General features: G+C 44.6%; 6 protein-coding genes across 11 annotated transcripts; 4 read left to right on the top strand and 2 right to left on the bottom strand.

The window, feature by feature from the left end:
* The first annotated feature begins 2,873 nt into the window (after positions 1 to 2,873).
* LOC125505590 (methyltransferase-like protein 22) lies at positions 2,874 to 15,235 on the top strand. Its single transcript, XM_048669649.1, has 6 exons — positions 2,874 to 3,052; positions 13,873 to 13,963; positions 14,020 to 14,130; positions 14,186 to 14,371; positions 14,428 to 14,595; positions 14,917 to 15,235. The coding sequence occupies exons 1-6, from the start codon at positions 3,017 to 3,019 to the stop codon at positions 15,192 to 15,194; spliced, it is 870 nt and encodes a 289-aa protein (XP_048525606.1). The 5' UTR covers positions 2,874 to 3,016; the 3' UTR covers positions 15,195 to 15,235.
* LOC125505589 (UDP-sugar transporter UST74c-like) lies at positions 3,076 to 4,891 on the top strand. Its single transcript, XM_048669648.1, has one exon. The coding sequence runs from the start codon at positions 3,435 to 3,437 to the stop codon at positions 4,422 to 4,424; it is 990 nt and encodes a 329-aa protein (XP_048525605.1). The 5' UTR covers positions 3,076 to 3,434; the 3' UTR covers positions 4,425 to 4,891.
* Positions 5,236 to 10,108, bottom strand: LOC125505588 (protein scabrous-like). Its single transcript, XM_048669647.1, has 4 exons — positions 9,854 to 10,108; positions 9,150 to 9,501; positions 8,015 to 8,698; positions 5,236 to 6,221 (listed from the first exon to the last, which is right to left on the bottom strand). Exons 1-4 carry the CDS (start codon positions 10,078 to 10,080, stop codon positions 5,520 to 5,522), a joined length of 1,965 nt encoding a protein of 654 aa, XP_048525604.1. The 5' UTR covers positions 10,081 to 10,108; the 3' UTR covers positions 5,236 to 5,519.
* Positions 15,236 to 15,314: 79 nt separating the features above from the next.
* Positions 15,315 to 17,012, top strand: LOC125505591. Of its 4 annotated transcripts, none has more exons than XM_048669654.1 (7): positions 15,315 to 15,416; positions 15,463 to 15,734; positions 15,800 to 15,828; positions 15,887 to 15,932; positions 15,994 to 16,076; positions 16,132 to 16,284; positions 16,342 to 17,012. In XM_048669654.1, exons 2-7 carry the CDS (start codon positions 15,639 to 15,641, stop codon positions 16,610 to 16,612), a joined length of 678 nt encoding a protein of 225 aa, XP_048525611.1. In that variant the 5' UTR covers positions 15,315 to 15,416; positions 15,463 to 15,638; the 3' UTR covers positions 16,613 to 17,012. The 4 variants fall into 4 exon arrangements, with proteins under 4 accessions (XP_048525611.1, XP_048525610.1, XP_048525609.1 ...); XM_048669653.1 differs by having other exon boundaries at positions 15,991 to 16,076; XM_048669652.1 differs by having other exon boundaries at positions 15,316 to 15,416; positions 16,129 to 16,284.
* On the bottom strand, positions 17,000 to 17,905 carry LOC125505592 (EEF1A lysine methyltransferase 1-like). Of its 2 annotated transcripts, none has more exons than XM_048669655.1 (4): positions 17,684 to 17,905; positions 17,475 to 17,625; positions 17,215 to 17,424; positions 17,000 to 17,157 (listed from the first exon to the last, which is right to left on the bottom strand). In XM_048669655.1, the coding sequence occupies exons 1-4, from the start codon at positions 17,831 to 17,833 to the stop codon at positions 17,024 to 17,026; spliced, it is 645 nt and encodes a 214-aa protein (XP_048525612.1). In that variant the 5' UTR covers positions 17,834 to 17,905; the 3' UTR covers positions 17,000 to 17,023. The 2 variants fall into 2 exon arrangements, with proteins under 2 accessions (XP_048525612.1, XP_048525613.1); XM_048669656.1 differs by having other exon boundaries at positions 17,680 to 17,765.
* A 54-nt stretch (positions 17,906 to 17,959) lies between these two features.
* On the top strand, positions 17,960 to 27,143 carry LOC109541803. 2 transcript variants are annotated; one of them, XR_007282257.1, is made up of 12 exons: positions 17,960 to 18,255; positions 18,306 to 18,565; positions 18,621 to 18,810; positions 18,869 to 19,052; positions 19,105 to 19,250; positions 19,313 to 19,537; positions 19,629 to 19,794; positions 19,849 to 20,182; positions 20,236 to 20,487; positions 20,542 to 21,394; positions 21,498 to 21,576; positions 26,932 to 27,143. XR_007282257.1 is itself a non-coding variant. In XM_019910770.2 (10 exons), the coding sequence occupies exons 1-10, from the start codon at positions 18,001 to 18,003 to the stop codon at positions 21,383 to 21,385; spliced, it is 2,856 nt and encodes a 951-aa protein (XP_019766329.2). In that variant the 5' UTR covers positions 17,960 to 18,000; the 3' UTR covers positions 21,386 to 21,496. The 2 variants fall into 2 exon arrangements, 1 of the variants encoding a protein (XP_019766329.2); XM_019910770.2 differs by lacking the exons at positions 21,498 to 21,576; positions 26,932 to 27,143 and having other exon boundaries at positions 20,542 to 21,496.
* The last annotated feature ends 400 nt before the right edge of the window (positions 27,144 to 27,543 follow it).

Below are 27,543 nucleotides of genomic sequence, written 5' to 3'. Positions count from 1 at the left end.
GAGAATCCAAAAATGCAATAATATATAGGGTATTTCATTTAGAAAAACACAACTTTGATACTTTTAGGGCTTTTGGGACACTCTGTACATTACAAAGATATTTTTAAAATGTGCATCCGATAGGCGTCTGTGGATTCATCAAATAATACTTTGCAAAAAACAAACGGGCTAGCTGCAAACGTCCATGCCGTATAGCGTGAATAACCCTGTATAGGGAGATAACAGGATTTTTTGCACTACTTAAAGAAAAGCTGATGGTTCCATTCAACTCAGCAGGCCAAAATACTTAAGAAAAATTAGCAATAAGGAAAATCCAAAATTTTTAACGGTTTTTGGAAGGATACTCAAATTAACACGTTTTTTTCATATAAAATCAACTTGCGGTTCTTTGAAGCACGTGATAAATCGATTTTGAAAGTCCAATTCCTTTTTGCTCAGAGTATCTAGAGTCTATAGAAGATATTTTCACTCCCAAAGAAAAACATTGAGGTCCGGTCAAGTGCTCATGTACTTGTCCCTCGAGACTAGGCATGTCAAGAGCACAACACTGTGTTGAGTTGCGCTGTTAAGTTGATGCCGCTCTGTGAGTTAATGAGTTATAACTCAGCGCGTCTCACACATTAACGCTTCACGAAGCCCGGGACTAGAATTTATCACCTAATGCCATTCCGCCAGCCCTGCGCCAATCCTTGCAAATGAACTGAGTTGCCCATGCCTACTCCAGGCAATGTTTTAAATGCGTTAAACTAATCTGGCTTTTTACATAAAGTTTTTCTCTGCTCTTTTGAAACAGCTGCACGCTTTTGTGCACAGTCATACTCACTCTCCACGAGCCGCCACTGTATAGGGAGAATCATTTTATATTAGCCGATCAAAGTCCACTTTTTTTCACAAATGGAGCCTTTGGTGTCACTTTCTTAAGCACTTGAATATCTGCGATTTGGCCTAAACTTAGTCTCCGGTTATCGGTATTAAATTTAACTGATTTCCAATCGAGAGATAGAATTGCTCGATGCAATTGCGACCGCATTGGACCGGAAAAAAATTGAAGGAAAAAACTGCGCCGTCTGCATCCGAAACGCGTTTGCCCCCGATAAACGAGAAACGAACTCCCGAGAGGTTTACTCATCAATCCGACAGTGGAGGTGTCAAGTCTCCGTTTAGAGAAACTGAACTCCTGAATAAAAGAGCACCAGTTCGCCAGTGTTAAAAGCCAAGAAGGTAAATTATTAATCCGGGCTGCTTGACCCGCCTGAAGCGCCCTTTCAAATATTTAATTGTTCCGCCACTCACTCGCCTGTGATTTGTTATGTCAAACGCTTAATTTCTCCCGCTACTAACTTTTATTCGCGACATTAACCATTTAGGCGACATCTAAACTGCATCGTGGAACTGCATTTGTCAATCACTTGGCCAGTGACGTGCTCGTTGACACTCCAATGACATGTTTCTTAAAGCCTTGAGCCTGCAGGGAAACTGATTATCAACATTTTTCAAACTGTGCAACGTCGCTGTGATCAGCAGCATGTACGTCAAGGCGTTCTTTGTTTTCCAACGGAAATATGCAAATTTGAAAATTGCACCGCTACAAAACCAGTAGAAAACGCCTTAAACGAGCATCAACTTTTCGATCCCACCTGGTAACCAAACGGACGCAGTCAAGAGAGAGCGCTTGCCATAGAAATCAGTTTGTTCTTGTCGCACGATTCAGATATACCAGTGCTGATTCGATAGAACGGGCAGAAAATACAGTCTTCTGTAATCTATGAAATTAGAAAAATGATCGTCGTTTTGTGCAAGGGTGGCGCAAGATTGCATGTTTCTCGGAAGCAAAATAAGCAAGAACGCTCGTTTTTACATCATTCCAGAGATAACTAAATGACCTTTGTTCGAAGTTTCTCAAGAACCATTCGAGCCACAGAATTCATTTTGGCATCGTTGGATAGAGAATTGAAAAGTCGATTAAAGTCGATTCAGTCGTAACAACGTTAGTGAGGAAATTCGAGTAGTTTTGACCCAGAAAGCGAAATTTGAATATCAAACACTTATGTTCAAGATTATGCCGAAATTTCATGTTTTTCGCCCCGTTTTTGCTCATATCTCAGAGGCAAAATGAGCAAGAACGCTCATTTGTACATCATTCTAGAGAGAAATAAATGGTCTTTTTAGAAAGTTAACCATCGATAAGGAAATGTTGGCAGTTTTCTCAAAAAATGCTTGAGTTCAAGAAGTTTTATATTTGCGTGGTTTTTTTTTGAGTTGCAAAATCCACTTGAACATGACGCTGCTTTTTTCGAGGTTTCTCAAGAACCATTCGAGCCACAGAATTTGTTTTGGCATCGTTGTATAGAGAATTGAATAGGGGGGAGGTCATGACCCCCATGACCCCCCACCCTCGATCCGCCCTTGGGCTTTATTGAAATTTTTGAATTTCTGCTATCACAAGCGTATGAATTGCGATTGGGTGATGAGTTTTTGGGGCTTTTGGAGCGTCGTAGAATATAATTTCTTTAGTGTCGCAGACTTGAACACATCTGAAGATGCAAGCCACGTGTACCTGCGAAACGTCAGAAAGAGCCGTCTAAAAGCCCGAAACGCTCATAGTGTCTTCTTCAAGAACCGCGAAATGCAACTCTTGAAAAAAAAATTAAACCGTTATCTTCAACCACCTGGCAGATCAAAAAAATGCTTATCCTTTATTTGCATCTGACTTTACTCTGTGTGCCATACTGCATAAATTTGATGATTTTAATTGCATAAATTCCCTGTAGCGCCGCCATTGGAATGTCGCCACCCATGCTTTTCCCTTTTTATTAGCTACAGGTCTGCCCTCTATGTGGCCACTGACAAAACCCCTTACCGAAACCTGCTTTTCAAAACTGACATTCGCCATAATGGCGTCTTTCCTGTCTTGTTAGCGTCTTTTGGCAAAGTTATCCAGAAAAACTGACCCAATTAAATGTTTACAGACGAAGCCAGTGCGTGGATAGCCTGAAGGACATCGCCGGTCAACTGGATGGCCAGTGGGTTTCTTTTCAACATGGACATCGACGTGAGTTTTTAACTGTTTACAATTTATAGGTTAAGGTTGGTGGGGCTCATCAAAGCCTCTGAGCGTGATTAAATGCATAATTCACAGCGTCACTGGCTTCTGCTCAGGCTAGTAATTAAGTAGATTTTTTTGTTAAGCCCCGTTCGGGAAAAGTTACCAACGGTCCACCTAGATGTCTCGGCTTGAAACAAGTCCTCTAACGACTTGACATATTGTCTTAACCTAAACAAACCGAGGAACTGCAATTGTTTAACTAATCCCTAACATTATTAATCGCTTAAGCTCATTATCTACGTGTCGGTTTTGCCTGCAGCCGCTAGAATGAGCGTAAGCATTCCCAGTGATATTTCGGTGTTTCTGCTGTGATATATCCAAACTCGCCATGACTGCCACCCAGGAAGAAGTTGCTGACCCTAAAGTGTTCCTCAAGAAGATTCTATCGGCGCTCTTCTATGCTGTTGCGTCCTTTATGATCACGGTGGTGAACAAGACTGTCCTCACCACCTATGGATTCCCATCGTTCCAGGTACTGGGAATTGGCCAAATGGCTGCGACTATTCTGGTGCTTTTCGTTGCCAAGAAGCTTCGATTAGTCAACTTTCCCAGCTTCGATTTGAGCACTTGTGGCAAGATCTTCCCGCTGCCCTTGATTTACATCGGGAACATGATTTTCGGACTGGGCGGCACCAAGGAACTGTCCCTGCCAATGTTCACAGCCCTGAGAAGATTCTCCATTCTAATGACCATGATTCTGGAGCTGTACGTTCTGGGGGTCCGGCCCATCTTTAGTGTACAGTTCAGCGTCTACATGATGGTTGGAGGCGCTGTGCTGGCAGCCAGCAATGATCTGGCCTTCAACTTGCAAGGCTACATCTTTGTGCTGCTTAACGACTTCTTCACCGCCATCAATGGAGTGTACACGAAGAAGAAGCTGGATTCCAAAGAACTGGGCAAATACGGACTGATGTTCTACAATTCCTTGTTCATGATCATTCCCGGAACGTTTCTGGCCTTTTACACTGGAGATCTGGAAGCTGCCTACAACTACCCGACCTGGAATGACCCGCTGTTTCTTAGCCAGTTTATTTTATCGTGCGTGATGGGTTTTATCCTGATGTACAGTGTGATTCTATGCACGTTGCACAACTCAGCCCTCACCACCACCATCATTGGCTGCTTGAAGAACATCTGTGTCACCTATCTGGGCATGGTGATTGGCGGCGACTACGTCTTCTCCTGGCTGAACTTCATTGGGCTGAATATCAGCGTGGTGGGCAGCTTGGTCTACACCTATGTTACATTCAAGAGAAAGGAACCAGCAGGGGGCAACTACGCCCCATTGGCCAGCACGAAATCCAGCGTGGAAGTATAGTATAAAGTTTGCTAAAGGCCATGAAACAGGGTATTGTAAGAGTAAGTAAATCAGGACGCATAGTGGGCAACAGTTTAATTGATAAATGCTGCTTAAGTAGAGGATTAAGAAGCGACATTGATTGCCTGTTAATTGATGCTGATGTTCTGTTGATTAGTGTAAACTTGCTTTAACCTTGATTGATTAGATTAATACCTATATTTGGATATTATCCAATGTTGATTCTTAATGACCTCAGTTAATACCTTGGTTGAAGAACCATATGTATATAGTATTAATTGTTTATAGATTTCTAGGTGTTTAGTCCTAAAATCCCGGTAAATATCCGCCGAGTATGTACAGTTTATGTGATTGGCATTGTCCGCCTTATAAGAGGTATTTAACAATAATTGTGCTAGAGGTTCACGTTAAGGTTAAGAGTTTGTCTGTGATTTTATTATAATAAATATATATTAAAACCTGCAAAATTCGAAGTTTTCAAGATAACGCGCATTTGAGCGAGAACTCGCGACAAAAAATTATCAAGTGCGGACAAATAAAAAAGATTTGCGTGAAAAATTCAGCAAGTGCTTTTATGAACTGTAACATTTTCAAGTTGCTACGTGCGTTGGTTTCGAAGTTATAAATTTTTCGAGAAAACACGCATTTGAGCGAGATCGTTCATTTTCTGCTCAAAATTTACCAGTGAGGAAAAATCAGAAATTTGTGGGATTGAAATTAAATTTTCAAAACATGCAGCCTTTTTCCACTCCGTGTTTATATTCCCATTGTGCTGTTTTTTACTCCGAGGGTTTGCAGAAAAACACAAATATTCATTCCCTACATACAAATATATTTACAAAGACTTATGGCAATCGGGGCAAGCAAATAACTGAAATCCTACAATAAATAAATAAGTCTGTACATGGAGACGCTCCCTAGCATATACACCTACATCTACAACAGTGTGAACTAGCTTATCTTTGGCTTTTACTGGCATGGGCCGATCCCTACTAATAAACGATTACGATACTCTATCAGTACGCAGTATATAGAAAAATATTGACTCTTTGGGGGCACTAAATGGGTAACGCGTTCAAAATCGCCCAACTCTCCTCAGCACACGTCCCTCCGCTTGACTCTCATCTCGCTCTGGGCCACAGCGATCCACTCATTCCTCGTCCCGTCAAACCAAGTCAGCCCCAAATTGTAGCGCCCGTTCAAGTTGGCGTGCTGACAATGGGAAAACCACCAGCCTCCCTCGTAGTTGCTGGCGCAATGAGTGTTGGAAATGTCCCGGTCGTTGTCCACCGTGGAAAACTCCATTCGATTCTGGTAGTCCATGGCGTCGCTGGCATTGCCATGATAATGCGACACGGTCAGCTTGAAGCCCTGCGTGTAGTCAGCGATGTGGAAGTGATCGTAGCTGGCCTCCCAGTACTTTCCATAGATATCCTTCATGTTGATGCTGAGCTGGGTGCAATTGTCTTTGGTCAGATGGTGCAAGTTGCGGTTGCCCAGCCAGTGTTCGCCCGTGGCGCTTCCGAAACCGTTGCTGTACTCGTTCCAGTTGCGGTTGAAGTTGATGCTGCCATCGTATCGTTTCTGGATCGTTGTCCAGCCGCTGTCGCATCGTGCCAGAATCGGCTCGCCATCTCCTGGGGAGATCAGGTAGATTCCTTTGGGACCGTCCACTGAACCACAGTCTCTAGGCAACTTGTTCACTATGCTCTTGTACTCGCTTTCGAAGCTCTGCAGCTCCTCCACCAGGTGGATGGTAGACCTGGTGGCGTTCACGTCCGTTAGAACCGATTCTTCCTGTAAATTGGAGCATTGATTAGTTGTGGGACATTTGTGGGATTAAGTTATAAACTTTTCAAGAGAACGCGCTTTTGGGCGAAGTCGCTCATTTTCTGCACAAAATTTTGCAAGTTTGTAAAAATCAGAAAGTTGGGGGATTTAAATGCAATTTTGAGAACGTGCAGACTCATTCTGCACAAAATTTTGCAAGTTTAAAAAAATCAGAAATGCGGGGGATTTAAATGTAATTTTCAGAACGTGCAGACTCAATTGTCTTCTTCGGACTGTAAAGATTTCAAGTTTCTACTTGCTTTCGGTTCAAAGTTATGAACTTTTCAAGAGATCGCGCTTTTGGGCCAAAGCGCTCATTTTCTGCACAAAATTTTGCAAGTTTGTAAAAAATCAGGAATTTAGGGGAATTTAATGTAATTTTCGGAACGTGCAACCTCAATTCTCTTCTCCGGGCTGTACAAATTTCAAGTTGCTACTTGCATTCGGTTCGAAGTTATGAACTTTTGAAGAGAACGCGCTTTTGGGCCAAAGCGCTCATTTTCTGCACAAAATTTTGCAAGTTTGTAAAAAATCTTAATTTTGGAGCATTTAAATGTAATTTTCAGAACGTGCAGACTCAATTGTCTTCTCCGGACCGTAAAAATTTGAAGTTGCTACTTGCTTTCGGTTCGAAGTTATGAACTTTTGAAGAGAACGCGCTTTTGGGCCAAAGCGCTCATTTTCTGCACAAAATTTTGCAAGTTTGTAAAAAATAAAAAATGTGGGAGATTTAAATGCAATTTTGAGAACGTGCAGACTCAATTATCTTCTGCGGACTGTAAAAAAATCAAGATGCTACTTGCTTTCGGTTCGAAGTTATGAACTTTTTAAGAGAACGCGCTTTTGGGCCAAGGCGCTCATTTTCTGCACAAAATTTTGCAAGTTTGTAAAAAATCAGAATTTTGGGGGATTTAAATGCAATTTTCAGAACGTGCAGACTCAATTGTCTTCTCCGGACTGTAAAAAAATCAAGTTGCTACTTGCTTTCGGTTCGAAGTTATGAACTTTTTAAGAGAACGCGCTTTTGGGCCAAAGCGCTCATTTTCTGCACAAAATTTTGCAAGTTTGTAAAAAATCAGAAATGCGGGGGATTTAAATGTAATTTTCAGAACGTGCGGACTCAATTGTCTTCTTCGGACTGTAAAGATTTCAAGTTGCTACTTGCTTTCGGTTCGAAGTTATGAACTTTTTAAGAGAACGCGCTTTTGTGCCAAAGCGCTCATTTTCTGCACAAAATTTTGCAAGTTTGTAAAAAATCAGAAATGCGGGGGATTTAAATGCAATTTTCGGAGCGTATAAACTCATTTGTCTTGTCCGGACTGTAAAAATTTGAAGTTGCTACTTGCTTTCGGTTCGAAGTTATGAACTTTTCAAGAGATCGCGTTTTTGCTCCAAAGCGCTCATTTTCTGCACAAAATTTTGCAAGTTTGTAAAAAATCAGAAATTTAGGGGATTTAAATGCAATTTTGAGCACGGGTAGACTTGATTGTCTTTTTCGGACTGTAAATATTTCAAGTTGTTACTTGGTTTTGGGTTCGAAGTTTGAATGAACTTTTCAAGAGAACGCGCTTTTGGGCCAAAGCGCTCATTTTCTGCACAAAATTCCCTGCACAAAGTCCGAAAAAATTATAATTTTTGCGCGATTTGAGTGAAATTTTCAGAACGTGCACTCAACTGTCTTCTATGGATAAAGATCGAGCTTTGCTTTCTCTGAAAACGTGTAATACGCCATCAACCGTAATTCACTCTGTATACTGTACCTTCAGGATGTGGTTGTGGAGGTGGGAATTCTGGACGGCGGCGCCCTTTTCCAGGTTGTCCAGATGTTGGCGCAACTTCTGTAGCTCAGCCGCGTCCTCGCTGTCCTTGTCCTGGAGCTTGGACACGCTGAAGCTGATGGCTTTCATCGATTCTTTGATGTTGTTGTGGTCCTCCTTCAGGGGCGCAATATCAGCCACCATCTGGCCCGTCTGGCTCTCCACCTTGGAGATTTCCTTGCGCAGCTCAGGCAGCGCCTTATCCACTTTGTTCTCCAGCGACTCCACGTTCTCCAGCAGCTCCAGCATGGAGAGATGGACCTTGTCGAAGTTGTCGATCTGCTTGGACAGCTCGGCAATGTGGCCGGTGTGGATCAGCTGCTGCTCACTCAGGTTGTTCAGCTGCTTTTCCAGAGCGAGCACCTGCTGAAGGTCGAGCTCGTTGATTTCATTGATGTGGTTGCTCTCGTGGTTGGATTGCTGTTGCTCCTCCAGCTGCTTGACTCGGTCTTGGAGGAGGGCGTTCTCCTTGTGGAGGGAGCGTGTGGTTTTCTCCAGGTGGACCACGTGCTGGCGCAGCACCCGCTGGTGGCGCGGGTGGCTGCTGTTTTCAGCTGGAAGTGGAAGGGTTTCCTTCTCTTGCAGCGCTTTCATGTCGTGCGCCCATTCCAGTTGCATTGATTTGAGCTGGAAGAGAGTGAAATTGTCGATTGGTTTCAAAGACATGGACAAGATGGACGTGGGTAGTCCTTCATTTGGATTTCAACGTAATTTCTTCGCTCTCAAATAAGGAATTTTGTTTGTGAAAAGGCGCAATTTCTACAGCAGGACCACTCGAATTTCACTTTACAGAAGAAAACGAGAAGAATGGGGGAGACCCTAAATACCGATGTGACGACATCGGGAGGCAGGTGTTGCGCGTCCAACATACGTGCGTTTTCCACCTGCCCACCGCAGCCAATCGCGTGCGAGAAAGGCATATAAAGGTACCCGTATCGGTTTTCGACTGTTCGGGTGCCTACAGGGGCTCCACATTCCGTTCGGCTGTTTAGAAACAGCCGACCGCATTCCGGCCTGTTTTGAAAGCGAATTGCTGTGTCGTCACACAGTCTGCTCCACTTTTCCCCCCATATCTCACCTGGTTCCGCAGGCGCCCGTTCACTTCGGCCATGCTCCTCCAGTCGCTCCTCAAACTGTTCAGCTCCTCTTGGAGGAGACGCATGTCGGCCTCTTTGCGAGCGTTCAGCGTCCGGAAGCGCTCCAACTCGCCGCTGAGGCTGGAAATGTCGCTCTGGAGTAGGCTAATCTGCGCCTGATGGACCTCGTGGTCCTGCAGCAGGATGGAGGAGTTGAGGGTGTTTTGGAGTTCGGAGATTTCGCTGCGCAGCTCCTGAACGGTGTTGGAGAGCCATTTCACTGTGAGTTTCTCGTTTTTTGATTGAGGTGTCGGCGGCGCTACTGTGCCGGTGCGGAGCTGGTCAATTTCCGTTCTGGAACATGCAAAATACGTCTGGGTTAGAGGATGGGGGAAAAACTCCACTCCACTCTACAAGTGTTTGTAGTTTTTCCAGGTCAGTGGAGAATTGATTTTCCTTAAAGGGCATTAGAGTTTATTGGCCGGTGGGGCCGAAATTGATTAAAACCGGCCAATAACAATAAGGTGCGGTTAATCTTGGGTTTCGCTTTCGCCTGCCCCTCGGCTTTCCGGCAGGAAATTAGATACGTAAGGGTGGGCCGCATGGCATTGCATCGCCTAACTAAGCGGCAAATTGCCGATTTGGGTTTCCGTAACTCAATCAGCCTGCCAAATTGCGCAAGAAAATTTCCACTTGAAAAACTCACTTTAAGCTCCTGACTTGGTCGCGTAACTCCTCCACCTCGGGGCCGTTAAACACTGTCCTCCGCACGCTCTCCTCAATGCTCCTCAAGTCCTCAGTTCTGCGCTCCACCAGCGCCTTCACCTGTTTGCTCAGCACCCTCAGATCGTAGTCGGCGTCGCCGATCGCGTTTTGGGCGCCGATTTGCACGAGCACAACACTCACGATCACCGCAAAGGCCGTAGATCTCATGGTCGTCGTTTGTTCTTGCCTCAGCCGAGCTCGTCTGAAGACTGAAGCCGCTCTGGGGGGCTCCGATCGGTTTTATCGCCGTCGGAAGGGAGATGGGGCGATCGGGGTGGGCGCGGAGCGAGCGAGCGAGAGCATGGACGAAAGGTGTTCGCAGGCAGGTGTTGTTGTTGAAGTGGCGTTTTGTTTTATTTCTGGCCCTCTCAGATGACCACCGAGTTGATGAGAGTAGGAATTTGTTCCGGGCTCAGTTTTTTTCGGCGGTTTTGGCGTGAGAACATGGCGGGATTCAAAACCCCGCAAAATATTTTTGCAATTATCGGATCTCCACACGCCGTTGGCCGGCCGAGCAACTCGACCATGTCCATTATGCGGGAGGATGATGGACTTCCGACCTATTTCCGTTAAAATAAAGAGACAAACGGCCGTTTTTTCCCCTTTGTGCTTGCCGCACAAAACCACCTGCGGAATACGTTGGGTTTTAATGGCATAGTTGGGCGCAGTTGGGCGTGAAAAGGGTTCAGAAAAAACTTCCACTCGGAACTTTTCACATCGACTGAAAGTCAAAACCTGAGTTGAGTGAGTGGAAAGACCCGAACAGCGCCCGATTTCACCTAAATTGACCCCCTGTTTGGGTTCGCTACAATGTAACCGTTAATTGGTTGGGATGCATTAAACAAATTCTTGCATGTACGTGAAAAAAGGCGCATCCCAGTCGGTTGCTCGCTTGAAAAAGCGAGTAAAACCAATTTTTACCTGAAAAATATTGTGGAACCGCAATATATCGACTGATTATTTGGAATGACTGACCAAAAACACAACATCTGCCGCTCGTGTGCGTTTCAATGGGCCGAAAATGAGAAGTTCGACCTGATTGGTTTTATCTCGTCTCTTCGGCTGCATGGCCTATTAGTTCCACAGCTCAATGGGCGCAACAAGTGCGATTTTTTGCTGTTTTGTCTGGCCGACCAGCAGCATCAGCTTGGAAATGCACCTAAATTGATCTGCTGGGGTGGCAGGCCTTGAGAGGGTGGTAACTAACGCATATGCTGTAAGACAATTTTCAGCTGCGACAGCTGCAGAGCACAAGAGCCCGCACGTTGGACGGCTGTTGGACGCGTGCCGATAATCTGTTGCAGTGGCGGTACCAAAGTCGCGCTTGTTTGGGTTAAGAAAATTCCCGGAAATTCCCTGAAAGGGGATGAAAGTCGAAACTTGTTCCACTTATAGAACGCACTTTGCCTTGTAAAACGCACCTGCAAGTAAATTTCAAACTTTACTGGTTTCTGGGAAAATAAATGCCAAACTTTGGCCTGCAGAAACCGGCACAAGGTTCCATCGGAAATTTGCAAAAAAATCTCTAAAATACCCTGATGATGACTGAAAATAGAAAATGTTTCCTCTTATAAAATGCGCTATGCCCTACCTACCTGATTCATGCAAAATTCGATACCTGTTTTGACTAGTTTCAGAAGAGTCAACTGTGAAACTCCGGCCTCCCTAAACAAACTCTACAAAAATTCTGAAAATTCCTTCAGGATGACTTGAATTCGAAACGTTTTTCCCTTATAGAACAGACCTTGTCCTACACACTTTATACATAAGTGACTCGCTAAGTTTTCTAGATTTTTATGAAATAAATGCCGAACTTAGGCCAGCAGAAGCAACTTCAAAACTCGAAGGTACCTTCAAAAATTTACTAAAAATTGCCTGATGATGGCTCAAGATCGAAACTTTTTCCGCATTTAAAACGCGCTTCGGTCTATAAAATGCAGTCGAAAATCAATCTTCAGCTTAACTGGTTTTTGGGAAAATAAATGCCAAACTTTGGCCTGCAGAAACTAGCACTTGATTTCATCGGAAGTTTGCAAAAAATCTTGGAAATACCCTGATGATGACTGAAAATAGGAATTTTTTTCTCCTATAAAATACGCTATGCTCTACCTAATTCAGGCAAAAGTCGATGCCTGTTTTGACTAGTTTCAGAGGAATCAACTGTGAAACTCTGGCCTGCCTGAACAAACTCTAAAAAAATTCTGAAAATTCCTTCAGGATGACTCGAATTCGAAACGTTTTCTTCTTATAGAACACACCTTTCCTACACAATTTACACATAAATGACTCGCTAAGTTTTCTAGATTTTTATGAAATAAATGCCAAACTTAGTCCAGCAGAAGCAACTTCAAAACTCGAAGGTACCTTCAAAAATTTACCAAAAATTGCCTGATGGTGGCTCAAAATCGAAACTTCTTCCACATATAGAACGCGCTACGGTCTATAAAATGCAGTCGAAAATCAATCTTCAGCTTAACTGGTTTTTGGGAAAATAAATGCCACTTTATCCTGTATAAACAAGCAGTCCATCGCAAGTTTGTGATGGAAAAATTTATCAAATTAGCCTGATGATGTTTCAAAAGCGAAATTTTTAGCACTTATAAAACAGACAATGCCCAATAAAATCCGTACAAAAGTCACTCTCTAACTTAACAGGCTTCTAAGGAAATTACTGTTAAACTCCGGTGTGAATAAGCCAGCGCAAACTGCGAACCAAATTTGAACAATTCTCAAAAATTTCCTGAAGACGATTCAATATTGAAACCTTCCACTTATTCAACAGACTTTTCCCCAGAAATGAGATTCAAAAGTGATTCGACAGTTTCTCAGTTGCTGAGGAAATAAATGTGAAATTACGACTTGCTCTCCTAAAAACATGAATTTTGAAACGCAATTTTGAGCGCAAATTAGCTTTAAAAGTGAGAAAGTAATTTTTGGATGCATTTTGTAGGACAAAGTCCCTTCTAAAAGTAAGTTAAATTTCAAGAAAATTGACACATTTTCAAAATTGCGCTTAAAAAATTTGTCCAGTTTGTTGAAACTTAACACACAAACAAAAGAACTTCGTCTTACAAATACATCCAGAAATTCCTTTCTCACTTTGCAAGATTGAAACTTTTCACACATGCAAAGCAGATTTTGCCCTACTAAATTCAAAGGAAACTCTATCGCTTTGCTGTTTTTCGGACAATTAAATGCCAAAAAAACAAGTAAAAAGTTCGAAGGCCAAGGAGAATTTTGAAAATTTGTCAAAAATTCCTAAAAATGACAAATTTCGAAACAGTGTTCACTTGTAAAATGAACTTTTCCTACAAAACGCATCCAAAATATACTTCCTCACTTTGTATAAGCAAATTATTCTCAACTCCGGCCTGCAGAAACCAGACGGGATTTTGAAAAATTTCTGAAAATCGTCTGATGTTGACTGAGATTCAGTACTTGTTCCACTTATAGAACCGGATAGAAGAGCCTGTGCTTTATAAAATGCATGCAAAAAGCACTGCCTAGTTCTACTGATTCCTGCAAAATCCAATCGAAACTTTTCTTACCTATAGAACGCACTGTGCCCTACAAACTGCATGCATTTGAGAAATAACCACTGGCTGCGCCTCTGATCTTGCAAGCTGCAGCGGTCGGCCCTAAGTGAGACATGCCCGCATCTGCCCCGTTTGATAAAGAAAACTTGTTGTCGTGCATTTCAAGCCTTCTTAATGGCAAATAGTCTGGTCCCATTAATGTCCCTAGGGATTTGCGTATAGGTTCTTCCCTTCTATTGCCGCTTGGCCTTCTATCAGCTATGACGCTATATTGTGGTGTTGGACAAAACTGTAAAAACTAAACCGAGCCTATCAATGAAACTTGGCAAAGATTCAATTGCTCCTGCTGTCGGCCGGCAGCTGCTGGTCGACATCAGTGCACATTTATCTCAAAGTGAGCGTGTTAAGTAAGCATTTTTTGCAGGCGATGGACGACGAAGCCTACGAAATCTCCTCGGAACTGTATGAGGAGCACGACTACACCTCCAAAGCCAAACCGACAATAAACCCCAAAAGTATGATCGCTGACTTGACCTAAAAAAAAATCAGTATGCAAAACTGGGCTTTCTAGATGTGGTCAGCGATTTTCACTTCGAGCTGCCCAGCTACCGCCTGACGGACAAGGAGGGCGACCTGCTAGTGGCCAGGAACAAAACCCAACTCTCCCAGTGCCTGGAAATCGGTAAGTGAAGCCCGATTCAACTGCCTGGGTATAGGCAGCAGCCCCTTTGCTCTAGAACACAGCTACAGCACCAGCCTGGACCTGGTGGGTTTGCAGCTGTGGCGAGGATCGCTGCTATTGGCCGATTGGCTGCTGGATAACTCCGCCTCCTTTGCCCCACGCCACTCCATCCTGGAGCTGGGCGCTGGAGTGGGGCTCACCTCCGTGGTAGCTGCGATGTTTGCTCCAGTGATTTGTACAGGTTGGCAGGTTTTTCGCGAATTTCTGCGCCTAGTGAGATCATTTGGGGTGTTCCAGACGTGGACCGGGGGCAGATTTTCCAGATTATCAACGCCAATGTGAATAGGAACCGGCACTTGGCCAAGCATCCGGTTGAGGTGCTGCAGCTGGATTTTACCGCTGATGGTTTACCCGAAAAAGTTCTAGCAGCGCTGCCGCAAGTGAAAACTGTGATTGCAGCGGATGGTACGTGCCCCCTTTTCTGTGCATATTTGTACGTTGTGATTGGTGCAAAATGGTTTGTTGATGGAAATCGGGTAATTTTCTAGAACATCAGGACTTTGTGGGCGCTGTTAACAATGTGCTCATCTTATAGGAAAACTTGTGAGCTAATTTTTTTGGTGGGTTGGTTGCGAAAATGAGGTTTACGACCAGTTTTTTTTATCAAGTAGTAAAAAGTAGTAAAAATACTGCTATGAAGAGTTGTTGGCATTATTTTCGCTCAACCTTTTAGCGCCCACAATCCTGTTTGAGACCGTTTTTACAGCAGGAAATGTTTTTTTTTAGTAGTGTACGATGACCGTCTTACAGAAGCTTTTGTTAAAACGGTGAAAAAAATACTGGACATTCCCCCGAGCAGGAGCGTGCTGATCGCTCTGGAAAAACGCTACGTTTTTACCATTAGCGACTGTGATACGTGCGCGCCTTGCTATGAGCATTTCCTGGAGCAGCTGAAGGTCTTGGGCAACGTTACTATTGAGGCCGTTCCCACCGATTTTCCTCAATATTTCCGCTATGATCGCTGCAAAGAGCTGGTCCTGTGGAAGTTGACCTCAAAGTTCTGAAACCAGTCGCTGCTTCAATATATTATTTTTTTATACATAAACTACGGGACTTTGCGGTGCTTATTGCCCTCAACCTCTTTTCCTGTCGCTGCTCCATAAAACCCTGATAAAAACGGCGCTATTGCCGCTTCGCTAAATCCCCAAATGGCATCAGTGCTTTGAAGGTAGTGTAGTCTAGGGTTATGTTCCTCTGTGTCAGCGACCAGTGTTCTTTGATTTAAGGTAAGTTCCATTATTCCCACACAAAAGACTTATAGGCCCTTTACAGTGTTCCGGCCGAAGCCCGTCCTAAGAAGAATTGACTGTTGATGCCTTGGCAAGCCCTGTTTTAGGCCCCCCCTAGTTCACCCACAACTGCCCGTTAAAGTAACCACGGATTTTACGGCTGTTTGGGCCCCAAATGGGGGCTAATATTGATGCAGTCCTTTGGGGGCTGCCACCGCCATGGGAAACTGCCTCACCAGTTGTCTGCCTAACAACAGCGACAATTTCAACGCGCTCTCGAAGTCGGGGAGCGATTTATCCGCCCTGGTTGATGAGGTAATGAAAATGAGGCCCCACTATTGCCAAAATTCGGTTAATTGATCGCATACTTTTTCGTTTAGATGGATGACGCTGCTGCGGCCGACAAACGGTAACAACTAGTGTTTGCCTGCCTCCATCCATCCTGCAATCATTTCCGTTGATTTTAGGTGTTTTATCTCCAGGCTGTTCCACAGGAGGAAAGACAGAAAAGAGGTGAACACTGAATGGAACTCCGTGGGCTTTTGATGGAGCTTAATTGCTTTGTTTCTAGAAGGCCTCAACTGGTGTGGTCGCGATGCTAAGGCCGCAACTGTCCTACCACAGGCTGTCCGAGTTGCCCAGAGCCTCCCTCCAGAGGTACTAAGACGTTTTATTCAACTGCGCAGATAATGAGGTACTTGCTCTTCAGCAGAGACATCCAGCTGCAGTTTCTGGACGCCAGGGCTTTGTTAAGCAGCGCCAGCCTCTCCACTAGAGCCTCCACACCGGAAAACTCTCTGGAGCTGGAATGGGAGCACGAGACTCTGCCCTGCTCCATCATCCATGAGGCATCAGGCAGCTCTTGGTACTGGAAATTGGGTGGTGTTGCAGCTGGATTTTTTTAACCGACCAAGTGTTTCAGGGCAACTTCCATATTTCCCGAAGACACTCTGACGACTCAGGCCAATCGCAGTCCGCTGCATGCCGTCAATGTGACCGAATCGGACTATTCCAGAGTGTCGTCATCGGCTAACAGTCTGGAATGGGACAGTGTTCAAAACTCCGTGCATTCGGAGGTTTTGGACACTGACACCCAGTTCCTGCTGAACGAAATAGATAGGCTAACAATGCAGGCGCTGAAGGAAACCGGAGCTATTCAGGGCGACGTAAGTTATCTGGACGATGCGCTTTAATCGAACGATTTTCCCGTACTCACAAGACTGTAAAAGGATGTTATAGGTACTAAAACCAAAGGTATTTTTTTTAAGAACCCAGTACCATTTTGTATGCTTTTACCTCACGCTGTGTTACAGTTTTAACCAGTCCACGAATCGATGTTCGTTAATGTTGTAAATACTACGTGAATGTGATTATTTTAACGCAGTTAAACGCCTCAATATTGTTAAGTTTGCACCATGTGAGTTACATATATGATAGAAGTATAGCAATAATGGCCACCGGAGTTGTGTTGGGACCAATTGGATTGGGTTGCTCTCCTCTAAACGTTCGAACGCATCATATCCCAGATTTTCGTTAACCGGGCACATATCACGCACGTGAAATGAATGGAATAAAATAGCTTTTTCAATCTTATTCGTTTATTGCTAGGACACGTCCCTCGTTTTGTGGAAGTTCGTAAAACACCAAAACTCGTTTGCCAGATTGTTGCGATGATGGGGCTCGAACTTGTGCTTCTCCAAGTCCAGCAGCCTGCTCGCCAAGTCAGCCATTATTGCCCCTTAAACGGAACAGTCGTTAGCTACAGGGGACTTACCCATTGACTACTGTTGCTTACCGGTGCTTAATATTATGCGCCTTTTTGTAAGGAACTTCATTGTAACCGCCGTTTTCGTCAGACATTCGTCGGATAGAAATGGAGGGTCGGCCACTACTATGTCGTAGTAGCTGCTTTTATCTCGGGGGATGTTCAAAGGCGACCGATAGTCGTAAAAGACAAAGTCGCCCCCAAACACTGCAAACCTCCGATCGAACTCGAAGAGCGTCACTGAAAAGTTCGCTAAGTTTCACTTAGGCCTGGGCTGCAGGCGTTTTTACCTTCGGCTTCGGGCCCTGCCCGCTGTTTCATCTCCGTGTAAAGCGTCGGGCAGGAAACAAGGGCGATTTTTGCGTTCGTCCCCACAGCTTCCAGTGTCATATCCACTAGTCCCTTGATCGTGCGTTCGTCGTACCAAAACTGGCTGAGTTGCTGCAAAAGCCGCTCTGTTAGAAGAGCTTTCGCGGCTGGAAAGCCCCTAATTACTTGCCCAGTCCTCACTAAAGTCCCCTTTGACGGAAACATCACGTGCAGACATTTCCATGGCCTCTCGCTCCTCTTGCTCTTTGTAAAACTCCTGCAGGGCCGCAAAAGCGCTGGCCGACAGCTGCGGCAGCTCACTTTCCTCGTCCGAAGGCATGTTTTCAGCCCCTTTTCCTAGCAAATGCTTAACCTCACTTCAGTCAAACTTTGTATTTCACGACGTTGTCACGGTTTCTTGTGGAGTTGAGGTTAAATGCCACTGACAGTGAGAGGATTTAATGAAAAAAATAAGATCAAAAATTAAACTAGTTGCAGTAGCACGCTATGTCTGGCTTGGAAGGGGCCATACAGGCCCTACAGGGCTCGCCCACCCCCAAGGCCTTGGTGAAGGCCCTGATCTGCATTCGCCATGAAGTGGACTGGCCCAAAAAGAGACAAAACGTTGTCCTGCTCAGAACTAAGGGCGCCCTGAAGCAAATAGCTGCGATTCTACTGGCCACCAACCAGAAAAGCTGCCTGGATTTGGCGCTGAGCATCCTGGGCAATTGCATGATGGAGCGGGCATGCACCAATGAATTAGTAAGTTTGCTCTGTCCGCATTTTGATTTGGTAAGTGATGGTTTGTGTAGGTGACCCAACACGGCATCCTGTCCATCCTGAGCCAGCTGCTGAAACGACACGCGAACCAGGACAGTATCAATGGAAGGACGTTCCGAATAGTCGGAAATATGTGCCATCATCGAGACCAATGGGCTACGCTCATGATTAATAAAAAGCCCACAATAGTTTCGCATATAGTGAAAGTAGTGCAGGCCGCCTCCAAAGACCAGCTGCCTGATGGGGAGAAAATCAGCGAAGCCACCCTGGTGACGGCGCTGAGGGCGCTAAGGTAGTAAAGCCTTGAGTGATCATGGCCCTTTTTGAAACAAGCAATTTTTTTCCAGAGAACTTCAAAACAGCAACACCGTGAAATGTTTGGTGAAGCAATTCGGGGCTCTCAAGGCTGTGGGCTCCCTTTTCATCAAGTACAGCGAGCGATGGCAGGCGTGCAAGGAAAACGAAAAAACACTGCTGGACATCATCCGGGTGATCCACGAGTATTCGCGATTTAGAAACTACGATTCTATTCTAGAGGTGCCGTTTTAGCCTGCGTTTTAGCCAGCGGAACTAACGATTTTTGGGGCGTTTTCAGTTGAGAAGTACCGATAGAGGCGACTCGCTGGTGCATTTGAGCAGCATCCTGATTCTGGACCCGCGCAAGATCGTGAAAATCGTGATGAACTTTATCAAAAGCTGTCAGTTGCAGTCCGAGCTGCCCATTCCCGAAATCTGCACCAAATTTATCGAAGTTCTAGAGGAGCATTCCATTGTGAAGGGTACCAGCCTGGGAATATTGCCAATAGCAGTTTTATAAGCCTGGTGTTTTAGAGTTTCAGGGCCAGTGCACCGAGTATTTGCAATGTCTTTGTTACCTCCTCGACCATCCAGCCAACCGCAGCCTGGAAAGGTGCGGCCGAGCCATTCCGTTGCTCATCAAGGTTCTGAGCGATTTCGACGAGGCTTCCAATAACATTGTAAGCCGGACATTTGAACAACCCGAGCGCTCGGTTTTAGGGCGGTTTTGCTTCCGTTTCAGGTGAACTGTTGCATCATTCTCATCCACACTTTGAACAAGTTCAGGTACGATGATAAACTGATTGCTGAGCAGCTGGCCAATGACATCATTCCGGTGCTGGTTGGGAAGCTGGCGTGGCTTGTTGGGCCTCCTGATGTGGTCAACTTCAAGCACCTCAGCGAGAAGAGGCGCAAATACACATTTTCCAATTCGAGCATTGTCAAGAAACGGCTGCGTTATCCTGATGTAAGTATAGGATGGAAACGGTAGGATCTACATTGTGTCCACGTATACTAACCTGGACGCACTGTTTTCATTGGTATATTTGGATTTCCAGACCTTGAAAGAATGCGGCAGCAGCCCAAATTCCAGCGACGATGAACTGGAATTTTACCGGAGCTGCATGAGAAGTCCCAGTCCCGGATCCAGCTCGGACAGCGACAGCGGAAACGCGCTGTCCTGGAGCGAAGGCGGCATCAGCCCGAATCGCTCCCTAGCTCACGGTTGGTGCGCCCCAAATCACCTCGATGCAAATTTTTATGAGGCTGAATTTCCAGAGTCGGACTCAGACGATTATTCGCCGGTCTGCAGTGAGGTGGACGAGGCGGATTTTGGAGCACACGACCACGATTTCCAGGACTTTGGCGAGCTGGACGAAGTCAATCCGGCGGTGGAGGAGGCTGGAGATGCCGCATCTGAGGACAGCAGGTCGAACGTGCGCCGCTCCCTCCAAGTGTCACTCTGCCATGAAATCGTCGCCCTCATCAGGTCCTACCTCAAAGTGCAGCCCCATCACCCTCATCTGGCCAAAGTGGAGCTGGTGATGCAGCTGACCAAATGCGCCATCAATGAACAGTTCGACGTCAAAGACGTAATCTGTGAGATTGTCAAGTGAGTTGGATGCCGGGGCTGGGATGGGATGGACAATGCCCAGTTTTCTTTAGGTGTGGGGAACATTTGATATCCCTGATGCAGACCAACTACATCCACACGCTGAACGACATGCGGAACATCCCGGCCAATCACGAGACCTGCTCCCGGTGTCTGTTCAACGCCCATTTCACCTATCGCATTCTGAAGAGTTTCAGCGAAACAGCGGAGTCGGGAGCTGGCAAAGGCGACATCGCCCATAAGTTGATGCGAGGCGACTGGAAGGTCAAGCAGAGCTTGGTGCTGGTGATTCCCTACATCATAGCGTAACTTGCCCAGCTTCTCATCGGGGGCCGGAGTAATAGCTTGACGGTTTGCAGGAATAGGTCAATCCTGGGAAAACTGATGCTGAACTGCGGCGGCTTGGACGTGCTGATGAAGCTGCTGCAGGAAAACGACGGTCAAGACAATCGGCGCAGCCTGAAAGTGCTGGTTCAAATGGCCCACAGTGTCCTGATCAACAACCCGAAGTCGCTCTCTGTCCGCACTATGGGCTGGCCCAAGCTGGCCATTGGCGAGTATGAGCTGGCGGAAACTTGCAGCAACGTGGTGTCGTTCCGATTGGATGACGGCTGCCTTATCCCATCCGACCGCGACTTTCTAGTCAAGCAATCCGACTTCTTCAAAGGCCTCCTGGATGGACACTTCAAGGAGAGCGAACAGGCTGAAGTGGCGCTAGCCGAAGTGGAGTCCAAGAGCTTCAAGTGTCTGCTCTTTATCATACAGGCGATCGAGCTGCAGAAGCCATCCAAAAACATTGAAATTGTTCTGGATCTGGACACTTTGCTTGATCTTATCTCGCTATGCGACCGCTTTCTACTGAGCGATTTGTGCTTGATCATCACAGACACAGTGCAACAGTTTCATATTGCGGTGGACACAGTGCCGCTCATCTACAACTGGAGCGTGGAATCTGGCACCAACTTGTTGCGGATCGAAAGCGTGGCTTTCGCCCTAGTGGCCTCAGTCGATGATCGTGAACGTTACGCGATGATTCAGAAGCTGTTCGCTTTGGGGTACAAGAAGCAGCTGCTGGGCGATATCGATACGTTGCTCAGACGCTATCTGAGCATCAGCGACTACAGCCCGCTGCGAAAGTCTCATGCCATCAAGCGCGACGCTATGAGAGAGATGAAAGAAAGTCTGTTGAAATATAGGCATTGATCTATGTTCGTAAGTTTCAGATGTAAATAGCCCATTTTGTATATTGTAAATTGCAAGTTCGGAATTTATTATTATTATCAGCTATTAAGAAAACGGAATATTTATTTTTTAGGCGTGGTTTTAATGAATTCCCTGAAACATAAAGACCGTCATTGGCACCAGTTATTAAGCTGGGAGCGCGGCCTTTATCGGTAAGTTTTCCATTTTAAACAAGGGTCTGCGGGTGGAGCTAAAACAAACTGAGAACGGGATTGGAAATAAATTAAGCGGATATTATGAAGGCTTTCACGGCCGGTTAAATCACATTTAGGAGTGTTTTCCGGGCTTTGAAGCCGTGGTCTATGGGAATTTCTTCCTGACGTTTCGTCCACAAATGCGGTGGACATTATCAAAGGCGATGAGGCAGTGGGCGAAGTGATCTCCCGTGCTTTCCGACTAAGACTGATCTCAGTGATCAGTCTGTCACTGTGAGATCAGTCACTGATCACTGAGATCAGTCTTAGTCGGAAAGCACGGGAGATCACTTCGCCGTTGATAATGTCCACCGCATTTGTGGACGAAACGTTAGGAAGAAATTCCCATAGACCACGACTTCAAAGCCCGGAAAACATTCCTAAATGTAAATTAAGCGCATATTTAGGACGTTTCTTTGGCGTGTTAGGAGCTATTGGAGCCGTTGCCGTTAGGTTTCGCGGATTTGAGCAATAACAAACAGTTTGGATTTAAAAGGGAAAAAATCAAGGGTAATAGCGCCAGTGCGTTGCACGTGACCGCCCATGTACAGAAAGCGGGTCGAAGGCAGTCAGAAAATTGGTTACGGAGCGAATTTTCATGACAAACAACCATCGGTAGGAAGCGATTGTTCCGACTATTGGGGGCTTTGATTACAGAAAAACCCCGGGCCCGTTTGTTAGAGTTAGTGAAAAACCCGCATTGACCGGGGGTTCTATGTTGGTGATTATCCGAAGAAGGACAAGATGTTGATAATGGCAAACAGTCCCGTTGGCGGATTATCTGCGTTGCACATCTTTTCACTAGCTGAGACTGATGTAAGGCAGGCAAAGGAAGACAAATTGCCTCAGATAGCCTTCCGAATAAATGATTAATAGCGAGATTATCAGATAATTAAAACGGAAGCGCGGGAAGTTACAAAAAGTCGAAATTAAAATGCACACTTTAATATGTTCGGCATGTTAATGCGGTGTGCTCATTGAGGTTCGCGGGGACCCCGATTTCGCTAATTGAAATGAAATCGTTTCGCAATTGTCACTGTCCTCCGCGAATTTCGACTAGGACAGCCTAGATCACGTCCAGTGCTGCTGATTGTCTGAATTCTTCACGCGCTAACGGTACTTCTGCCTTTGGGCGAGCACAAGGCCATCCGAAATTATCAATATTGGCGCTGAAAGTACCGTTTGCTCATCAATCAGTTGGAACATCTTTGTTTCATTCAATGACCAATCAAGTGGCATTCTTCGATAGCTTCAAATTTTTCAACCTCGCGGCGTTAATAAGTTTGTTCCCGAATAACCAAAATTGAGACAAGTTAATGCCGAAGTTTAGAGAACAACAACTATAAAGTGGGCAAATCAACACCGTTTTTTTGTGACCGACTCAGTGTTGTACATGAAGTAGGCCTGGGTAACTCGGTGAATTTTTAGGAGTTGGCGCAGTGCTGCCCAAATGGCTTGGTGCGCCAACCCAACGCACCGGCTCAGTAATTCAGTTCCGTTGCTGGGAAAATGTTGATGATTTTTTTTTACTTTTTTTAGTTTTATTTTAAAGGCTATTTATTAATAATATTTTTAAAATGTCTTCAAATTCCAGAATTTTCCAGTTTTAGCCAAGTTACTGTTTCTTCTATAAATGCTCAATGTTCTAGTTTCGGCTAAAAATGCTGACAATCAAGATATTTTTCGCGAAAAATTATGAAATAAATTTCGAATCCTTCGTCGCTTTGTGAAAAGGTTTGAAATCGCTTTCCAGCTTCCAATTTGGAACAATAATCAAACAATTTTCTATCAAGAAACGAACAGAATATGCGAAAGTTTTCAACAGACTATTTGGAAATCTCGCCACCTCCATTCCTCTGAAGACTGTAGTTGTTAAAAAATCTGGTTTTTTAGTTTTGACTGAATTTTTTTTTGCTTTACTTTCTACTCAAAAACGCTATATTTTGTAGCGTTTTACTTAAAAATACTGACGATCTGGAATGTATTTTACGCGAAAAATTACAAGATAAATTTATAGCTTTGTAAAAATTTTACAAAAACTTTTTTCAGTGTCAAATTCGGGACAAAAACGAAAAAAAATTCCTACGGTTTTTTCCCGAAAACTAACAAGATTTTCTCCAAAACCGATCACAAAACTAAAATTTTTTAATCGAAAACTGCAAAAACCAGTATTTTCTGATGATTTTCTTCTTTTTTGACAATAATGGGGAGTTCGAAATTCGCCTCGTTCATCGGTTTGCAGGGAACTTTAGAAAACCCTTTTCAGCTTCAAATTAGTCACAAAAACCAAATAATTGTATTCAGTTTTTTGGTTTTTGCGGCAAATTTAAAGCTGAAAAGGGTTTTCTAAAATTCCCTGCAAACCGATGAACGAGGCGAATTTCGAAAACTCCTCATTATTGTCAAAAACGATCACAAAGCTAAAAGTTTTTAATCGAAAACTGCAAAAACCAGTATTTTCTGATGATTTTCTTCTTTTTTGACAATAATGGGGAATTTTCGAAATTCGCCTCGTTCATCGGTTTACAGGGAACTTTAGAAAACCCTTTTCAGCTTTAAATTTGCCACAAAAACCAAATAATTGAATTCAGTTTTTTACCGAAAGTAATTAGGATTACTTAGAAAAACAACCAGAGCAAAAATTTACAAAAAATTATTGGGAAAATTCGCCGCCCTCACCGCCCTGAAGATTTCTAAACTTTCTTTACGTTTTCAGGTCATTCCAGTTTTAACAAAGTTTCTATTAAGCAATTCTTTCTACGCAAAAATCGCATTATTTTTTAGTTTTGCTTAAAATACTGACAATCTTCAGGTATTTTCTGTGAAAAATGATAAGACAAATTCTATTGGAACACTCGCCTCCTTAACAGCTTTGCTGCAGTGAAAAATGTTTGGAAAACACCAAAAACAGCCCGATAGTTTGCCACTTGATCTGTTGGATTAGCTGAAGCAGTGTTATTTAAATGCAATTTCATAAGAACCAGATTGAAAAGAAAACACAATTTGAACATCAACAGCAACACCTTAATGACTCGGCATCAAATCGGGGATTAGATCGCGCGAACGTAACCAAACTTGATTAGGTATTCTCGACTAATTATAATCAATTTTTTAATTATCTCGCAATGGAATCTGGGCTATTGGGCGGTGCCATTTTGGGGCTCGAATTAGAAACCTCTTGAGGCGAGGAACCACGAAACAGGCAAAGTACCGGAAGATTATTGACGGAACAATTCGCTTAATATTCATCTAATATTCATCTGGGCTGTTGGAAGAATCGAGCCGAGTCACGAAAATATTCCAACGACATGTGCAATGCGTACTTGTAGAAAGTAACAACATCTAACAGTATATGCATGCACAGCTCGAACGGATCTGAAACTACATGCTGGCATGTCGGTTGAAACATTTGCTCCTTTTGCCCATTTGGCCGATAATGGGAAAGTAAGTAAGGCTCTTTGTCAATCACTATTCCAATAGTGATCCATATCATATCGTGGGACCAAAAAGTTACAGGAAAAAAGCGCGTGTTTCCTTTGTATCCCTGCCGCAAAGCGGCCAACTTCCTTGTTAATTGGCGCACTTTTGTGAAAGTATCCCGCTCAGTTTTTCCTTTCATAAATTGCAGAAAAAAACGCGCAGAATTCGTTGTTACCCGCATAAATCGCCGACGAATCCTTATCGTGTTGCGATAGAACCGTAATATCGACTCATTAGTTCTAATCATTTTAATGAACGCATTTACTCGCTTGCTTTCTATTTAGATCGATGCACTTATGCAATTTCCTTATATTGCACCACTTTTTTTGCGCTGATGACAGCCAATGATTTAGACGTGTGTTGGGCTCGACCAGTCTATTATTATCTCAAAGTCAGAACATCGATAGTAGTCAAAGGCTGTTGCACCCGATATGCGATGCCCATCGACGTTCTGATTTATAGAAAAGGTTTCTTCACAAGGCGACAATGAGACACAATAACAAAAAATTGCAAGCGATTGGTGATTGTTTTCAAATAATAGTTGATTAGGATCGTAGGAATGCGAAAGCGGCCTCATATACAGGGTGATTCAAAACAGCAAACTACAACACACTCGGCACAACAATGACATTATAGTCTACTGGATGTCTTAATTCTAATATTTTTCTTTTAGCGCCTGCGGGCACAATGAAACAGACAAAGTCAGAGAGTCCAGGGTTTCATTTTAAACACCCATTAAGGGTGTTTTTCCTTAAAATATCAATAAATTTGTGTTTTTTAGAGCTAATTTACTGATCCCTTTACCCCCCCCTGATGAATTGGTTCCCAGGCATCAAAAATGTTAATAGATTTTTCAAAGTTCCATACAGGCGGGCAAATTGCTTGCGAAGAAAGTCCGCACCATTGAGGCGTAATTGGTAGTGGGTTTTCGCACACGTACAGAAGGAAAAAAACGCATCGATAATTAAACGTTTTAATCGGCGCGGCTGCGGGGCGCACGTTGTTTTTTCCGTTTTTTCGTTCCCCAAACGATCCATCTTCCTTCCACCTGTGCCGACGTCACCGTGTGTCTTGCGGCGAGGAAAACTAGAGCGTCGTTTCTTCAGTTTGAAAGACACGGCGAACGCGCGAAGAACGGGAGTTTTACAAGTAGCGTTAGATCGATCGTGCCTAAGTGGAACGGCTTCAGTGTTTTCCGATGTGGTGGTACCGAGGTGGCACCTCGCTTTGGGGTGTTTGTGGAACCTTTATTGGATTACTAGTCCTGGCCAGATGTACGTATTCACGATCTTGTGCAAAATTATTTAAGCTCCTCAGTAGAACTAGTTAGAACCAACTAAGCCACGCAGCGATTATTGGGGCTAAAACAGCCTCAGGTGCTTACTGTGGGTCATATTTGGACAACGAATCATCGCAATCAGTCCTCAACTGGGCGCAAATGGACCAAAGACTTGGAGCGGAAGCAGCAGACCCGCGCTAATTGCAATGCTTTGCCCAAATCAACCGTTTTGGTCGTTTCCCGCTGGAAGTTCCGGCCTGGAGCAACACGTCCGGACTGAATCGCATTGCACGATTGTCGCATTGCAATATGCAATGCGATTCATCCGGGAAACCCATGGGCTGGATTAGGGTCATTCGAACGCAATCTATGGGAACCGGCGGAAAGTTAGTGGGTCAGTGGCACGCGCCGCACAATAACGACCAGGCTGCAGATAATCGAGGAATTTGAACAGGAAAAGGCAGCGGAGCGTGCCCATACTTTGCCCATGCTTTGCGTCTTATGCATAGAATAAGGCTTACTCTTCTTCTTATGGCATATTGGTTTCGTTGCAGGCGCCAATCCAGAAGTGGCGGGCGGTTGCAAGTTTCCAGGCTCGCCCGCCCACTCGTCCGTGGAGTTTTCCGACGAAACTCTCGGCCCCGCCACCATTGCGACCTACTCGTGCGAGCGCGGCTTTGAGCTGCTGGGGCCCAGCAGGAGAGTGTGCGAGAACGGCGCCTGGTTACCCGAAGGGATCCCGTTTTGCGGTAAGTACAGTACTAAGTGGGTTCTTCTGGGCACCGTCCTTCCAAAGGGCTCGAATTTTTCCCCAATTTGGGGCTGCTGATGAATCAATTGCAGCCTAATCGGTTCTAATGAAAACGCGGGCACCCACGGTCATCGACCATTAAAAGGAATGCAGAAGTAACGTTGCTACCGCTACATAGAAATCGAAACGATCGGGAAAAGATCGCTCTGCATCGAAACAGGTTGAATGCAACTGATACAGTTTTCCCGTTTGGTCAACATCGGATCGATTGCACATCGTTATCTGACTATCTATCCGTTATCCCCGCCACTGTTATTGTGGTACTTTTATTGTTGTCTCCGTTATATCTTGTTCTTCTTCATAATGATACAATCACGATGTCATTTTGCTTGATGTGAGCCAAATGTTATGGCTC

The sequence above is a fragment of the Dendroctonus ponderosae genome, unplaced genomic scaffold (genome assembly GCF_020466585.1).
Source record: "Dendroctonus ponderosae isolate FM_Combo_2020 unplaced genomic scaffold, Dpon_F_20191213v2 Dpon_F_20191213_9, whole genome shotgun sequence".
NCBI classification, from domain to species: Eukaryota; Metazoa; Arthropoda; class Insecta; order Coleoptera; family Curculionidae; genus Dendroctonus; species Dendroctonus ponderosae.
Note: the sequence above shows the minus strand (reverse complement) of the source record. Positions and strands in the feature narration are given on the sequence as shown.